Below are 17,843 nucleotides of genomic sequence, written 5' to 3' on the forward strand. Positions count from 1 at the left end.
TTTAGTGGGCATATGCTGTTTTCAGCAAATTCCACTTAAAGGCAGAATCAGGATTTTTAATACAGGCACATTAGAGGGGTGATTACCACTTTTGGGAAAAAGATTCACTATAGCACATTTCCCTAGTGCATTACAAATTCATTATTTTCTAAATTACAAAGCCAGTCCACGTTCTTTGAAAAAAATGCAAATAACACACAGAAGTGTGTGATGTAGAAAGACAAGGTCCTCCATTTAAAACTCTCCCATTTCACTCTCTGGGGGCAATTTCCCAACACTTTGGGGCACTTCCGTCTGAACTTTTTTGATGCTACATTCAGCTACATATAATTATAGGTTTTATTTACTTGTAATTCTGTTAAAAGGGTTATCTGAGCACACATTCTGTTCTTCTCTCTTCTATTGTATTTTTTCATGTAATCTCTAGATTTTATTTACTTTAAAAAAAACTAACCTTTTTATTTAAAAACAGTGGTCAAGTCACACGCAGCCATAAGAACTAATACAGAGGGAATCTTTGTACACTTTCTCTCAAAGATGACATCTAAAAAACTGTAGTGCAGTATCACAGCCAGCATGTCACTGTTCATACAACCGACCTAGCCTTTTCAGATTTCTTCAGTTTTACTTGTGCTCAGGGTGTATTTTGTCCCATGCAATTTTTTCACATGTTTATGCTTATGTATCTACCACCAGTCAAGACACAAAACAGTTCTTCGCAACCTTTTTGCATTTTAAATAGAGCAATTTACTATTTTTGGTAACACCTGTTTCTCAGGGTGAGGTACACCTGTAAGGTGGCTCCTATAGGCCTTCCAATCACTAGAGCAGGGCTGCCCAAGAGAAAATATAAAGTGAGACACAAGTGAAAGTCCTTGCCAGAACTAAAAACTTTCTAGTAACTGCATTAAAAAGGAGGGATAAATTTAATTTTAATAATATATTCCACAAAACCAAACATATCCAAAATACTGTCATTTTGACATGCAATCAATGTAAAATTATAATGAGATATATTACATTTTTTTGTACTGTCTTTGAAACTCCACGAGCCCACTTCTCCACCAGCTGCATGTAGTGGACATGTACTAGGCACCTTCTATGTGCCTGCTTCTAATGTAGGACTGGCTTAGAGACACAATTCCTCCCTTGAGAACTGTTGGAGGAGAAGGTACAGTCTAATTCCCTTAGATAGGTATGTGATGCCAGCGCGCACAGGCGCCGGGACACGGAGAGGAAGGGGCCACGGGTCAACGCTCAAAGCTGACTGCCCGAGGACCGCCCAGGAGCGCTACGTGCCCAGATGGGATCGAAAGGGTTCAGCGACCCAGGAGCTACAGCAGGATGAGCGCTTTGCAGGAAACATCCAAACGGAGAAGGGTCCCCCTCCAAAGCAGCTGGTGCCCGGCGCTGGGGCAGGGGATGCTCCAGGCTTGAGGTTGAAGTTTCACTGGCAGTTGGAGATGCTAGCGGCCTGGAGCAGACCACCCATGCCGGGGTTGGGCGAGGCTGCAGAAGGTGGGGTCGCACTCTGCTCAGGGTAAGGGGCAGGGTCCCTAGAAACGCAGCAGGCCGGGGAGTGGCGTGGGCGGGGCTTCAGCGCGCAGCCCCGAGGCCACGCCCCCGCTCGATTGCTCCTGTCTGGCGTCGGCAGCATGGCGGCGGGGGCGGCCGAGGTGGCGGAGGTCGGTTCCGCCGGGCAGTTCGAAGAGCTGCTGCGCCTCGGAGCCAAGTAAGCGGGGCGGCGGGCGCGGCGGAGGGGACGCGGCGGAGGGCGGCTCCGGCGCGGCCCCCTGGCTCCCGGCTCGGCGGACCTGGGCGGAGCGGCGGGCGCGGCCGCGCGCGGAAGGGAGCGGTTGCGGCCCGACGCGGCCCCGGCCGGGCTGCCGCCCCGTGCTGGCCTGCAGCCCGCCCGGCCGCCTCCCCACCCCCAGCGCCCCGAGGCCCAGGGCCCGCCCTGCCCCCAGCCTGGCGCGGAGATCGCGTCCCGCCGCGCCGGCAGGCGAGGAGGAAGGCCCGGCGGCGTGGCCGCCCTCTCGGGGGAGCGGCCGGTGCGCCGCCCGCCGGGCCTTCGTGCTCGCGCGCGTGCTCCTCGGCCTGGGGACGGGGGCGCCGCGGCGGTGCGGGTGGGGTGAGCCCCCGTCGGACTGCCCCGCCGGCCTCCGCCCCGCACGGCCCCGGACCGGCCGCCGTCAGCCGCGCCGCCGGGTCGGCCCTGGGTGCTGTCGGCGCAGAACCGCGCCTGCGCGGGGCCCGCCAGCTGTAAACGGTCCTTGGCCCAAACTCGGGGGAATTTTGCTGCCGAATTTGCATTGGAGGCCGGTGGTACTCCGGTTGGCAGCAGGCGATTTTGTGGAAAACGGAGGAGGGGGAGACTAACTCTCTTATTTTTGGGTCGCCGAGGAGGTGGTAGAGGTAAAAGTGTTCACCAGAACAGCTCTTCTGGCCATTTCAGGTTTATTTGAAAAATTGTTGAAAAACAAAACACCACAGGGGAAATGCCGGTTACGCACTGATACTGGGATTCCGGTCCAAGGCAGCGCTGTTCGGGAGGGCACCAGAGGTGACCCCACACGAGCAGGGCTTGTGTGGACGCGCCCTTAGTGAGTGCCTTGACCTTACTGTCACCTGGAAGACTGGCTGTTCGTGTGTGGCACGTTTTTGGTTTTATGTTTCTTTTTTAAACATTAAAATTCTTAAGGTTTCACATCCATGTATTATTTGGATGTATTCTTGTCACTAGCCTGCAAAACGGTGATCCAGAGAACAGTGATTAGTTTACGTGGGCACATGAGAAATGACGTGTAACATGCTGGGAAGGAACAGATCTCTGCTGATTTTTGTGAAAATGGAAGCATTTAAGAATATTAAATAGTACTCATTCACGTAATTACTAAAAAATCTACTTTCCAAGTATCACTTCTCCATTTTAAAGTTTGAAGAACTGTCTTCTTAAGTCATCTAACCATGCTTGTATGTCAGTGAAGCTTCAGCTGGTCTATAGAATGACTCAGGTTGTGATGGTGTTTAGTAAGTGGCAGCTGGTGTTATCTGTGGATAAATAACTGTAGGAGCAGAACACCTGTAATAAAAGAAACAACCATTGAGCTTTATTTTACTGATAAAGAACTGAGGGTCATTACAGTGTCTAGTCACATTAGTTAGGATTCCAACCTGGTCTTTAAAGGTTTTCCTCAAGCAACACACCGGGCCTATGGGGCTGTTCCATGAAGATGGAGAGGATGACAGCGTTTGTATTTGTTTCAGTGATGTTAGGCATTGTGTACTTAATTGGAAAGTGGAAGTTAATCTCATCTAAATATGAGAATATTGTGGATAATTAAAAATAGCTATTAATGCTAGTGTCATATTTAATGTTTTCAAAGTGCTTTTATAATTTTTTTTGATCTTCTCCACATCCCATGGTGTTACATTATTGCTGTTTTACAAATGTGGAAGTTAAGATTCCACGTTGAAATGCAGATTTAAACTGCTCATCAAGACCATGTTAGTAATCATGGAATTTAAGTTATGTGTGTGTGCATCTTTCATTTTTACATTCTTCTGCTCATACTATTATAAACTTTGGTAACCTATTTTAATTGTTAAAAAAATGTAGTATGAACATTTTCCCATGTCATTAAAATTCTTTGGATACATGATTTTAATGGCTTTGTAATATTTTGTTATATGACCACTAAAAAAAGGTAAATTGTTGAACAATGGATTTTTCCAGTTATTTGCTATGTAAAATAATAGGGAAGTGGTGAAACACATAAATCTTTGTTTCTTTAATTATTTCCTTAAGATAGGTAATTGAAAGAGTGTAAGAAATTTATGAAAATTTAAATTTTACCAGCAGGATATGAAAGTGCTTCTCTCACTCCATCCTTTTTTATCATTGAGTATTAAAATTTAAAAAATCCTTTTCCAATTATTGAAAAGTGGTATCACAACTTTTAAAGAATTGAGGTATTATTTACATACCATAATAAAGTGCACAGATCTTAATAGTTGGGTGTGATGGATTTTGACAGTTGTGCGCACAAGTAACCATCTTTCAGAACAAGAAGAGAGAGCCCAGAATGTTCTTTAGCAGCTTTCCAGTAATCCCTACCACTGATCTGCTTTCTCTCCCTATAGATTTGTTTTGCCTGTGCTTGGACTCTATGTAAATGGAGTCACCCAGCTCTGGTCCTCTATGTCTGGCTTGTTTCACCAGCTTATTTTTGAGATTCATCTGTGTTGTTGCATGTTTATGTAGCTGGGTCCTTTTTATCGCTGAGTAATATTTCATTGTGTGGCTACACAACAGTTTTCCATTTTGTGGACATCTGGGTTAATCCAGTCTGTGGTGATTTTGTTTGAGGCTGCTGTGAACATGCCTCTGCCAGTCCTTTGGAGCCTGTTTTCCTTCTTGCCAGCCTCTCGGCCTCAGAACGTCTCCTGCTTCCCCTGCAGAGGCTCACAGGGAAGGTTTTGAGGGGCAGGTGGATCACTTCGGCCTGCACTCTGCTGGCCAGAACTTGGTTCCAGGGCCCCAGACAGCTCCGAGGAGGACCGAGGAAGGCGGTCTAGCTGTACGTCCAGGAGGAGAAGGAAGCACTGCTTGGTGAAACATGCCGTGTCTCTGCGTAGGTGCTGAGGCCCACCTCCTCACTCACTGACTTCCAAGTTGTGCTGTGCGCACGTGACCCCTTGATGGGACCTCACAGTGTGTCCCTCCCCACCTTGGCGGCTCTTCCTTTGGAGCCTCCTGCTTTCCTCTTCTTTCCCCCTGGGCAGCTCGCTCTCCTCCTCAGGCCTGTCTATGCCCTGGCCTCCGCGCGTTTCAGTAAATGACCCTACCTCCTATCTGGGAGAACAAGACTACTTCAGGCAGCATCTCCGGAGCTCCCCTTCCAGTGTCCCCTCCTAACACCTGTTTCTTTGCTTCTCTACCCGTTCTGGTTCTTTTGTCTCTGACCCAGAGGAAACTGTCCCAAGGTGAATTTTCTGTCCAGTGGATTTCTCCTCTTCTGTTTCCTCTGAAGCTTGCTCCCTGAAGTGTTTCTTGTAAGCCCAATTGCACTCTCCCCTCACAAAGTAAACACATAAAGATTTTCTTGAACCAAGAAAAAAGCAAACCCTTTGATGCTGCCTTTCCCTCTGCATAGCGCTATGTTTACGGCCGTTTCTTAAGAGTAGATCCTTGCCGTCTTCACTCTGCCCTCCCCGTGCTGCCACCTGTCCTGTGCTTCCCCCGCTAAGTACTCTCTCCCTTGCTGGTTGCCCTTCCTGCTGCTGCATTTGATGGTTGTCACTCCTTCCTTCCTGACAGTCTCTCCTGATTTCTATGAGGCCGTTCATCTTGTCTGCAGCCCCTTTCCCTCCTTACTGTCTCACTGTCTCTGATGAGCCCCCGAGGCTCTGCCCTCAGTCTCCTCTACTGCTTGCTTGGTGAGTGAGAAGCTGGCACTCTCCTCTTTTCTCCCCCCTCCCCTCTTCGGCCTTCTGTCTGCCTCCCTCCCTCCCTGTCCTGTCTGTTTCTTGACTCCCAAATCTGCGGACTTCTTTCCTGAGCTGCAGACTGTCACTAACAGCCCGTAGACTGACCTCGTGCTCAGGCCGGCAGCGTTGGTACGGTTCCTCGTGGGCGTCAGTCACCGAGCCAGCAGGGTGGAGTCGGCTGAGGCCAGGCCTCCAGCGCCGCCTCTGATGCCCCCAGGGCCTCCCTTTGCTTCTGCTCCGGACACGGGACGGGGAACTCTGGGCGGCAGTTCGCCGCTTTCCTTCTGACATCCTTTCCTTGTCCTGCTCTGTCGTCCTTGGTGCGTCTCATGCAGTGTAGTTTTTAATGTGCTTTCTTCCTGACTTTGCAGGTTTTTTTGGCTGGGGGAGTATATTTGAACTTAAGATCGGGTGGGTCTTTCAGTTGGGTATGAGGTAGAGCTTTGCCAAGATGATTTTATGTGAAAGTAGTTGATGAATATGTACTGAGATGCCTAAGAATTTAGTCAACAGTTTTTAAATCCAGTATTCTGTCTGTTCATACTATCAATTTTTAGAAAACCTTTTGTAACCTAATATAAAAACGTCTGTCTCTGTAAGCAGCAGCTCCTTGCCCTTTGTTTTCTGGTTGCATGCCTTCCTTTTCAACTTTTATGCCTGTCCTTGCAGTTAGGGTTATGTCCCTTTGTGGCAGCACATGTTTAAAAAGAAAATACTAATAAAATAATAATGTATCTAGTCATTTTTCACAAATACTGTGCCTCAACTACAAAACTCCAGTTTCCCCCTTTCTTAATGGTCCAAAACTATAGCTTGATTTACATGACTTTTAGTTGAGATGGATGAGTATTCAGAACCACGTATGTGAGCTAAGTCTTAAGAAATATGAACATGTGTCGTATAAAACACATACCAGATAAACATGTTGGTGTGTTTAATACAGCACAGACGTAGCAGTAGAAAACAATTCAGGCAGTTCTTACGAAGGCTTTTTTTTTTGGTAATAGAGTTTAATCTACAGTTGAATCTTGAACAACATGGGTTTAAACTCTGTGGGTTCACTTATATGTGGATTTTTTTCAATGTATTGGAAAATATTTTTGAGATTTGTGACAATTTGGAAAAACATTTTTTCTCTAGCTTATTTTATTATGCTAGTGCAGTGTATAATACTTATGTAAAATGTGTTAACTGCTGTTTATATTACTGGTAAGGCTTCAGTCAACTACTACTAGTAGTTAACTTTTTAAAGAGTCAAAAGTTATAATATGTATGGATGTCGTCGTTCCCAACCCCCGTGTTCCAAGGTCAACTGTATATCATGGTTATTTCTAAAGATACTATAATTTTTTAAACTGCGTTTTCTTGACTTCCAGGTCCCTCGTTGTGGTCCATTTCTGGGCACCCTGGGCTCCTCAATGCACTCAGATGAATGGCGTGATGGCAGAGTTAGCTAAAGAGCACCCCCAGGTGTCCTTTGTGAAGGTACTCTCTTCTCAGTGTCCTGTCTTTTATGAGTTCGACTCTGATTTATGTGTTAGACTGCATTTTATTAACACAGGGAGGAGCGGTGTGTTGATAATCACGGTTAGCGTCTGTGTTTTGCAGTAGATTATTCTTGGTCTTAAAATAGTTTTGCATTTCTCAAGTACTGTGTAGTGTAAAAATCACAGTCCTTTCCCTGACACCTGCTGTGGTGGGAGGACCGGCCAGTAGACAGCAGGAGGGGCCGTGGAGGGGAGCGTCTGAGAGCAGAAGCCAGCCAGACTGCCCGCTGTGGACCCGCGGCGTCAGCGTGAACATGCTGACTAGACGCAGGGCGGTGAGGAGTGGGGAGTGATGCGGACAGGGGTGATGCAAGGGCGCCTGAAGGCCCTGGAAGCCAGGGGCAGGTGGGGGTTGCTGTCGGGATTGGGGATTGGGTCAAAGCAGAGCTGCAGGGGAACAGCAGGCTCCGCTGTCCTGTCCTGACGAGGAGAAGGGAGGCCAGGAGGCACCCCGGCAGCCTTGTGTTTGCTGGGGCACTGCCTGCCCCCCATTCCTGGTCTCCGGTGGGTGGCCAGGTATGAGGAAAGTGGAGTGGTGGCGGTGGACTGCTTACTGCCTCACTCGGTTTAGCACATTCAGGGGTGTCACAGGACTTAGTACTGGGTTAGGCAGCAGGGCCAAGACAGGAGTTGAAAATTTTAGAAATGACTTATGGGGGAGGGAAACACACCTTGTTTTCAAAAGCCTGAATCCTTAGGATTTCAAACAAAAAACAAAAGCCTTATTTTTTTAAACCAGAATTTGTGAGTTCATGAGACGTATTGGCAAGTATACCCATTTTGGGAGTTAAAAATGGCATTAGCTGTATTTCTAGCCACTTTTTATGTAAAATGCAAACACGGAATTCTGACAGGCTAATTCATTTGTATAGTAGGTGATACAATTTTCAGACAGTTGCTGTATAGATAAGTGTGCTTTGAGTAGCTATTGCACTTAAATGGCTAACAAATCAGAACCATGTAAAAAGACGTACATTGAGGGTGCTCACCCCACTCCTTCCCAGTCAGCCCTGGTGTCCCAGCCCATAAGTAATCGCTAGTATTAATTTTGTATGAATCCCTCCAGTGTTTCTTTATGCAGATAGAGCAAGTATGCATATAATAGTTAGCTTTTTAAAATTTAAGGACTTATTTAAAATTCCAATGAAATGTGTAATGTAACCTTAGAATGTAACCCTAAAATGTCCAATATAAATAATAGAAGGAGACATTAAAACTGCATGTTTGGTCAGTGATAAAAGATAATGATTACAAGTGGAATGAATGATTAAACATTTCAGTCATAAGATTAATCAAGATGATGGTAATTGTTGTAAGTCTGCTTTTGTGTGTATAATGTTACTGGTTTAGGTAGCACATTCTTCTTCGTTGTCATCTGAATGATTTATTTAAAGTGACTCTACAGTTACTTCTCACATTGGTACCAGACTTGGCAGTGAGATTCTAAGTTGTTCAGGTGCTTAAGTGTCTCAGCCAGCCAAGGGCTGGGAAGTCCTTACCTGCAGGGGACACCTGAGCCCCACTGCACCTGCTGTGCCCCGGGAGGTGACAGCACTGGATGGGGAGTTCTTCCGGGAGTTCCTTCTGGAAATTCACTCTGTGGAGTAGCTTCTCTTTGGGTAGACTCGATCAAGGGCAACACTAATTGGCGTGGAGTTGTAAGGTAAGTGATTTAAAAGGTGACAGTGGCTGAACAATAGTGAGCAGATGAGAATAAACAGTTGAGAGATCAGTAGGCGTTCAGTAGGAAGATGAGCATGCGGCGTGCATCATTAATAAGAGGGTTTATTTTTGGATTGTCTGCCATAGTTTGTGGCATTTCTGTCAGGAGAAGTATAGAGATGAATCTATTCCATGACTTAGATTTACAAAATCGTTATGCAGGTAATCTTAAACATGACAATCTTAGTACTTTGATTGTAAAGTTTTGTAACCATTAACAATTTCTTAATTTTGTAGAAGATGTTAAAATAATGCCTGAGGAAAGTTAGCATATGGTTTTGGTCCTGGTAGTTTGTGCTCATCAGAATAGATTGCTGAGCTGCAAGCCTTTCACATTTATTCCACCCGAGTGCCCCCCTCGCCTGTACTGACGGTGGGGTGGTGGAATGCGCCCGTGCTTCCCTCACCTGCCCTGGCGGCGCCGCTCAGCGGGTCCCGAGGCTCCGGGTTCCACCTCTGAGGGCTTAGTCATTTCTGTTGCTAAAAGTCTTTTGGAAAACATGGATTTACTCAAAATAAAATTAAGTAGCTAATTAAAATGTCAGGTGCCTTTGCTTTTCAAATTATGTAAAGTCAGTCTGCTAGCACTTCATTTTTCACTGAACTGAGAATACACATTTATCATTTGATCAGTTGTTTGGTAGACAGAATCTTTCAAGACCTATCCTGGTAGAGGGGTGAGAGGGAACAATAGTGCAAGGCTTCATGGATGCTGAAAAGATTTGGTAACACTCGTTGAATTTGGGGTTCAGATCAAATATGTTTTGTATAGGAGAGGCAGGTTATTTTTTAAAATTTTACATTTGGTTTAACTTTTTAAAAATAAAAATTGTGTGTATTTATTTATTGACTTTTTAGAATTAAGGTATTATTGATATACACTCTTATGAAGGTTTCACATGAAAAAACAATGTGGTTACTATATTCACCCATGTTATCGTGTCCCCCCCATACCGCATTGCAGTCACTGCCCATCAGTGTAGTAAGATGCCACAGTCACTGTTTGCCTTTTCTGTGCTACACTGTCTTCCCCATGACACCCCCACACCATGTGTGCCAGTCATAATACCTCTGAATCCTCTTCTCCCTCCCTCCCCACCCACCCTTCCCCGCACTTCCACTTGGTAACCCCTAGTCCCTTCTTGGAGGCTGTGAGTCTGTTGCTGTATTGTTCCTTCAGTTTTGCTTCATTGTTAATACTCCACAAATGAGGGAAATAATTTGGCACTTGTCTTTCTCCGCCTGGCTTATTTCACTGAGCATAATATCCTCCAGCTTCATCTGTGTTGTTGCAAGTGGTAGGATTTGTTTCTTTCTTATGGCTGAATAATATTCCATTGTGTATATGTACCACATCTTCTTTATCCATTCATCTACTGATGGACACTTAGGTTGCTTCCATATCTTGGCTATTGTAAATAGTGCTGCAATAAACATAGGGATGCATATGTCTTTTTGAATCTGAGAAATTATATTCTTTGGGTAAATTCCTAGGAGTGGAATTCCCAGGTCAAATGGTATTTCTATTTTTAGTTTTTTGAGGAACCTCCGTACTGCTTTCCACAATGGTTGAACTCACTTACATTCCCACCAGCAGTGTTAGGAGGGTTCCCCTTTCTCCACATCCTTGCCAGCATTTGTTGTTGTTCGTCTTTTTGATACTGGCCATCCTAATTGGTGTGAGGTGATATCTCATGGTTTTTATTTGCATTTCCCTGATAATTAGCGAAGTGGAGCATCTTTTCATGTGCCTGTTGGCCATCTGGATTTCTTCTTTGGAGAATTGTCTGTTCATATCCTCCACCCATTTTTTAATCAGGTTATTTGCTTTTTGGGTGTTGAGGTGTGTGAGTTCTTTATATATTTTGGATGTTAACCCCTTGTCGGATATGTCATTTACAAATAAATTCTCCCATACCGTAGGATGCCTTTTTGTTCTGTTGATGATGTCCTTTGCTGTACAGAAGCTTTTTAGTTTGGTGTAGTCCCATGTGTTCATTTTTGCTTTTGTTTCGCTTGCTCAAGGAGATGGGTTCAGAAAAAAGTTGCTCATGTTTATATTCAGGAGATTTTTGCCTATGTTGTTTTCTAAGAGTTTTATGGTTTCATGACTTACATTCAGGTTTTTGATCCATTTTGAGTTTACTTTTGTGTCCCGTCCAGCGGGACCTAGTTATTTGTGGGGACGAGGGGGATCCGACCTGAAAGAAAATGGGGGCGAGAGAAGAGCGAAGGCAAGACAGTATTCTGATCAAGCCTTCAAATTTTATTGTAAGACGGGGGTAGATATACACCAGTGTTCAGGGGCAGAGTGGACCATAGGATACTTGTAAGCAGGGGATTGGCTGCAGGCGCAGCGAGTTACATTCTGATTGGTATATGATAATGGGGAAGGAGGGGGAGAAGAGTATCTCTTGGCGCGCGCGGGCTTCCTTGTTGGCGCGCGCGGGCTCGCAGCTAATCTCCAGGAAGTGAAGCAGGAACCTCATGAACTGTGGCCATCTTGTTGTCTTTGTGTGGCTCCCAACATCTCCTCCCTTTCTATTTATTTCAGAAAGGTGGGCCTTAATCGAGTGAGGGAATAGAGGCCTGGCTCCTCCAGCAGGGTAACATTTCGCAAATGCTCTCGGTATCTTTTAGGGAGGAGAGGCAGAGCTGAAAGCCAAATTGATCTTAATATATCAAGGCTTTATGTACATATGGATACCAACCTCTATGCAAGCCAGGCGTATTCTCAGGGAGGACCAGAGAGGTTCTAGGAAGAACCCTCCCTTGCGGTACTTTGTCTCGCACTCATCTCGATGCCCATACCCTCATAGTTAGGGGTATGTCTGGTTCTGGCTGACCAGCATATGGGCCACATTAAGTACGGTGCCAGAATCGATGGTACCATGGTTGAGGCGCCTGTAAAGTTGAGAACCGGAGACCGGGAGCATTGGTTGGCTCGGTGTAAGACTCTTCATCACAGGCTGTAAGTCTGTGATAATGAACAGCAACCGCTGGCTTGACAAGCTGGTCAACCTGCTCTCGAATAAAAACTGTCAGTTTTCTTAAGGCCCAAGGGCCAAGAGACACTAAAAGGAAGAATCCTGCCAAGGGTCCAAGGATGGTGGGGATCAGAGTAGTTAACCAAGGGGTGGCAGAGGTCCAGTTTTTATACCAGGCCTCATCCTTTTCTCTTTGTTTTTGCCTGGCTTCTAGGTTTTTCTTAACTTTATCAATGCTATCTTGCACTAACCCTGTTTTATCTTTATAGAAGCAACATTCTTCTTTAAGAGCAGCGCAGAGGCCTCCTTCTTTCAGGAAAAGGAGGTCTAACCCTCGGCGATTTTGGAGCACTACCTCAGAGAGAGAGACAACAGATTCTTTCAGGCTGTCTAAACCTTCTTGCAGATTTTGTATGTCTTTATCAATAGCCTGACTAAGAGCATAATATTGTTGTTTGGAAGTAATTATGGAGGCAATGCCTGTTCCAGCCCCAGCTGCTCCTAATCCTAATATTACAGATAAGGTAATGGCGGTTACTGGCTCACGCTTAGTGCGAGTAGAGCCCGAGTAATATGGAAGGAGGTCTTCGGTGGGATGTATGGAAATCTTGGGCATGAGCATGACTAAAACACAATATTCATTGTTAGATATTAGCAAGCGCGGGTTAACAGAGGGCGTTATGCCAAAGGAGCAAGCAAAATAAGTACCGTTGGGCGCGACAAGGAATTCATAGGACAGCGGGGGTGAGAAGGAGCTGTTACAAATGGGTATTAGCTGAGGGGGTAGACGCAAGAGGGGGCTATGTATACAGAGGCCTATTCCCGAAAGCTGCGTCAATGTGAGACCCGGAGAGGTCTCTGAAAAACGGGAGGGGTCTGACCAGCGAGTCTTGCTGGAGTCATTGGTAAGTATGAGGTCTGCTGAGGTGTTTACTAAAACTGCTATCCCTTCGTAAAACGGGGGAACGGGGGAGAAACATAACCAGCACTCGCTATATCCAGTGGAGTTAAGGGATTCTGCAGTCACATTAGCCAGGCCTTTAAGGATTTCGCCTGTAGAGGGTAAAACTGGGGGGAGCAAGGCCTGGAAAACAGTACTAGTAGACAGGGGAGAAGGGTTAGAAGGTCTTGGGTCTCTTGCCTTAGGGGCAATAGGGCCAAGGACAACGTGCTTGTTGGCGTTTGGAATGGATCGAATTAATTTGATTTTAAAAGTGAGCCCAGGGTCTTTTCCTGAAACATAAAGCCTTAGCCCCCATTCATGTCCCCTGAGCCATCCATCAATAGGGGCCCTTTTTCCCTTGTCAGTAAAGGTAATGGAGAGCGGTGTACATCGCCCCCTTGTGGATTGGGTGCTTTGACATTCTGGGGTAACAGTTGAGTTAGGCTTGGGATTCCAAGCCCTACTTACAGTTATATAATCCCAGGTGGAGCTAGGCTTCCAACTAGCATCTCCTGTAGTCTCACACCCCCAGGAGTCACAGAAATAGTCTCTATATCCACATTTATAGTTAAGGGCTCGATCTCTATGAGCTCCCGGGCAAACATAAAATTCTGTTTCTCTGAGGTAGGTTCTCCTAGGGGTGTTGTTACACCCAGGAGAGGTGGTAGATTGTCCCTCAGGGTAGGTCTCAGGGGAGGTGGAAAAAGGAAAGTAAATGTCTGGGGTCCCCCAGGCCGCAGAAGCTCCAGCGGCCAAGTCACAGAGGTCAGGGGCAAGAACAGGCCATGGGGGGGAACTTGCTAAAGTGGAAGAACTGAAAACGACGTCTCCTGCTTCACTGGTGACTGTCCAGGTGAAATTGAAAATCTGATGGGTCCAAACGGGGCGAAAGGTCATGACGAGGGTCAATAGTGTACATATCTTCATTTTTGCTTCCTGAAAATAAACAGAAAGGGAAGGCTTCTCAGGGGTTAATATGCCCTGGACTGGAATTATTATTGTTTTTGCCTCTATATGTGTCTAGAAGTTTAATGAGCCTATCTGGGAGCCATCGGGCATTTTGTGCCTTAGCATCATATATACAAGCATGTCCTTTCCCCCATATGAGCACAGGGTCAGGCCCGTGCCATGTGTTGGTCATCGGATCTCTCCACATAGCCTGTGCATAATTATCTGCCGTGGAGGGATGCCAAAGGCGATCAGCAGCGGTTTTACCTGCGGAGTCATAAGTAAGGAAATTAAGAACAAACAGTGCATGATTTAGGAGTGTCTTTGCATTACCTGTTTTCGGATAGAGTACTTCTCCCCCCGACTGAAATTTGAATAACATGTTTTTAAGGGTTAAGTGGGCTCTTTCAACAATGCCTTGGCCTTGGGGATTATAGGGAATTCCTGTTATGTGCTTAATACCTAACTGCGCACAGAACTGTTTAAAGCTAGAGCTGGCGTATCCAGGCCCATTGTCAGTTTTTAAGATTTTAGGTTGTGGTAGATATGCCAGGCATGAGAGAACATGGGTAATAACATTTTTAGTTGCCTCTCCCGTTTGCAAGGATGCACATAGGAAACCACTACATGTGTCAATAGACACATGGATATATTTTAATTTACCAAAGGGAGGGTAATGAGTGACATCCATTTGCCATATCTCTCCTGGAACCAACCCCCGGGGGTTGATTCCGTTATGAGGCTCTGGGAGGAGAGTTAGACATCCTTGACATTGCCGAACTATTTGGCGGGCCTGTTCTCGGGTGATTGAAAATTTGAGTCTAAGAGTGTGAGCATTGAGATGATGTAGTTCATGAGCCCGTTGGGCTGCAGCCAAGGGTGAGTCTGACGTGACAGAGGCTACTAATTGAGTCGCCAGATCAACTCTGTCATTGCCTTTGGCAAGCGGCCCTGGAAGGCCAGTGTGAGCGCGTATGTGCCCGATGAAAAAAGGGGCATCGCGGTTTAGAATTAATTTTTGCAATTTTGCGAATAGGGGGGAAGCATTTGTAGAGGGACGTATGTAAGGCACTGTCTCTAATAGGGGAACAGAGGTTGCTACATAGGCACTGTCAGTGTAAAGGTTAAAGGGGGCATCTATTAAAAGCTCAAAAACTTTGATTATTGCAGTTAGTTCAACAAGTTGTGCAGAAGAGAGGTCTGTCTGTATTCGAGTAACTTGCCCATTAATACTGAAAGCGGCTATACCGGAGGAGGACCCATCAGAGAACACCATTACGGCCCCAGCAATTGGCGTGGTTTTAGTCCTTTTGGGAAAGACAACCGGGGTCTTTTGAAGGAACTGGACTAATCTGTCTGCAGGGTAATGATTGTCTATTGTCCCCTGGAAGGAGGTGCAGCTAATTGCCCAATCATCATCATGTTGAATAAGCCATTGTAATTGAGATGTATTGTATGGGAGGGTTATAACTTCAGGGTCTCTCCCAAACAACTTGAGAGCTGCCTCTCGGCCTAAACGTAAAAGGGCAGCAACTAATTGAGGATAGGTAGCTAAGACTCTAGGGGGGGAGGCTGGCAAATGAACCCAAAATAGTGGATGGTTTTGCCAAAGGACTCCTGTAGGGGAGAAGGGGGTAGGGAAAATGAGCAGCCACAAACTTAGATGTGGAGAGAAGTAGCTAATGGTCTGTTCAGAAATAGCCCGCTCTACAATGGTTAATGCCCTTTGTGCTTCTGATGAAAGCGAGCGGGGGGAGGAAGGATCAGGGTCTCCACGTAGGACATCAAACAAGGGCTTTAACTCTCCGGTGGTCAGCTTTAAATAAGGCCTGAGCCAGTTGATGTCTCCTAGCAGACGCTGAAAATCATTAAGAGTGTTTAAGGAGCTTCTCTTTAACTGAATTTTTTGAGTGAGGATTTTATTAGAAAATAATTCAAAGCCTAAAAATAGTTGGGGGGGGTGGACCTGGACTTTTTCTGGGGAAATTTGTAGTCCTCGATCTCGGAGGGCAGTGACTAGCTGTTGACTGGCCGCATAGAGCTGTTGCTGGTCAGGACCGGCAAGAAGAATATCATCCATATAATGGATAATATACAAAGTGGGGAAGAGCAACCTAAAGGGGTCTATAGTCTGGGCTACAAACTTTTGGCAAAGAGTAGGACTGTTGGCCATTCCTTGTGGGAGAACTCTCCACTGAAACCGGGGAGAAGGCCCTACACAATTGGTAATGGGTATACTAAAGGCAAAACGTTTGCAATCATCAGGATGCAAAGGTATGGAGAAAAAGCAATCTTTTAGATCAATTACTAATTTGACATACCCTTTAGGGATGGCTATTGGAGAGGGAATTCCCGGTTGTAATGCGCCCATAGAGACCATAGTCTTATTAACCGCCCTGAGGTCTTGTAGGAGCCTCCACTTGCCTGATTTCTTTTGGATTACAAAGATTGGGGTGTTCCAAGGGGATGTAGAAGGTTCAATATGTCCAGCAGCCAGCTGTTCCTGCACTAACTCTATGGCTGCATTTAATTTTGTAGTGGTAAGGGGCCATTGATCGATCCAGACAGGAACATCACTTTTCCAAGTAATCTTGTCTGCCTGGAGTGCAGGAGGAGCAACGGCCCTTACGAAAAATGTTTTTCAAACCCTAAACCTGAGCGGTCTATCTTAGGCGTGGCCAGTATCGGGTTGGGATCTCCCTGTTTTAGTTTGCCCAACCCCTGACCAGGGAGGTAACCCTGTGAAAGCATCTGCTGTGTTACAACTTCATTAGGGCTACACATGATGACCTTCATTTGAGAGAGGATATCTCTTCCCCAAAGATTTACCGGCAACCCAGGAACTACGAAGGGTTGAATGAATCCGGTATTTCCTTCTTCATCTTCCCAGTTTAATAACTGTGAGCTCTGTAAGGTGTTTCTTGACTGCCCAATTCCTTGTAGATGGGTCAAGGAAGCGTGTAAGGGCCAGCTGGAGGGCCATGAAGCCTGAGATATGACCGTAGAGTCGGCCCCCGAATCTAAAATTCCTTCAAATACTTTTCCTTGGATCTTAAGTTTAAGAGTGGGGCGTTCTTTAGTAATAGCTTGGATCCAATATAAGTCTGAAGAACCTGGGGTAGAGGAGCCTCGCTGCTTATGAATAGCAGGGTGAGATGTACTTAAAGGGAGGGGGAGCGCCTGCGCAAGACGCTGACCTTTCATAATGCTGACAGGGCACTGGGGGGCACTAGCAAGAATTTTTATTTCTCCAGTATAGTCATTGTCAACTAAGGAAGGGTGGACAATAAGGCCGTTTATTGTGGTGGAAGCTCGCCCTAAAATTAGAAAATAAGTATCTTTGGGAGGTGGGCCATAAATTCCTGTGGAAATAATTGTAATTCCCTCTTCAGGCGTTAATATTGTTGAGGAGGAGGCACAGAGGTCAAGTCCTGCACTCCCGGGTGTGGCCCGATAGAGGGCGGGAGTGCTACAGCTAGGCTGTTCCCCGAGGCCGGCTGAAATGGAATTGGCTGGGGGGCCCGGGGCTGGCCCCTCAGCCCGTTTCCCTGAAAAGGGGGGGTGAAAGGATTTGTGGTACTGTAAAAAGGATTTGTTGGATTGTTACGGCACTCTTTGGCCCAGTGCCGCCCCTTATGGCAGCGAGGGCAAATACCGGGGACTGACCCAACTCTAGGAGGAGGAGCTGTGGTAGGGCATTGGCGAGCGAAATGGCCTGGCTGTCCACATTTAAAGCAGTTACGCATAGGCGGTGCGCCCCTGGGGAAGGAAGGAGGATAAGAAGCCGGGGGAGTTTGAACAGCGGCACCTACAGCTAAAAGGGCTTGGACTTTGGATGTAAAAGGATCGACATCTCTACACATTCTCAGCATTTCATCAAGAGTTTTGTCTCGAGTCTTACCGCGGAGGACGGCTCGACATGCCGAATTGGCGTTTTCATAGGCTAGCTGTTTTACAATCTTATCATTGGCAGCCGCGGAACCAAGGGTCCTTTCGGCGGCCTCTAACAGTCTGCTAACAAATTCGCTATAGTCTTCTTGCGAGCTTTGAGTGATCTTAGTTAGAGGAGTGTTAGCAGTCCCGGAAGCAGGGAGTGATATCCAAGCGCCCAAGGCGGCATCTTTCACTTGAGATAAAAGACCAAGGGGAAGGCGCTGCTGCCTGGTTTCAGAGATATATCTGCCCTGTCCCGTAAGCTTATCAAAA

General features: G+C 46.3%; 1 protein-coding gene across 2 annotated transcripts in view; it reads left to right on the forward strand.

The window, feature by feature from the left end:
* The first annotated feature begins 1,581 nt into the window (after positions 1-1,581).
* GLRX3 (glutaredoxin 3) overlaps positions 1,582-17,843 on the forward strand; it is a 41,492-nt gene continuing 25,230 nt past the window's right edge. For both annotated transcript variants that reach the window (XM_036923823.2, XM_036923832.2), the window contains exons 1-2: positions 1,582-1,732; positions 6,867-6,975. In XM_036923823.2, coding sequence (XP_036779718.1) covers positions 1,656-1,732; positions 6,867-6,975 — 186 coding nt within the window. In that variant the 5' untranslated portion in view covers positions 1,582-1,655. The remainder of the gene's footprint in view (positions 1,733-6,866; positions 6,976-17,843) is intronic.

Source organism: Manis pentadactyla, chromosome 8 (assembly GCF_030020395.1).
Source record: "Manis pentadactyla isolate mManPen7 chromosome 8, mManPen7.hap1, whole genome shotgun sequence".
Lineage (NCBI taxonomy): Eukaryota > Metazoa > Chordata > Mammalia > Pholidota > Manidae > Manis > Manis pentadactyla.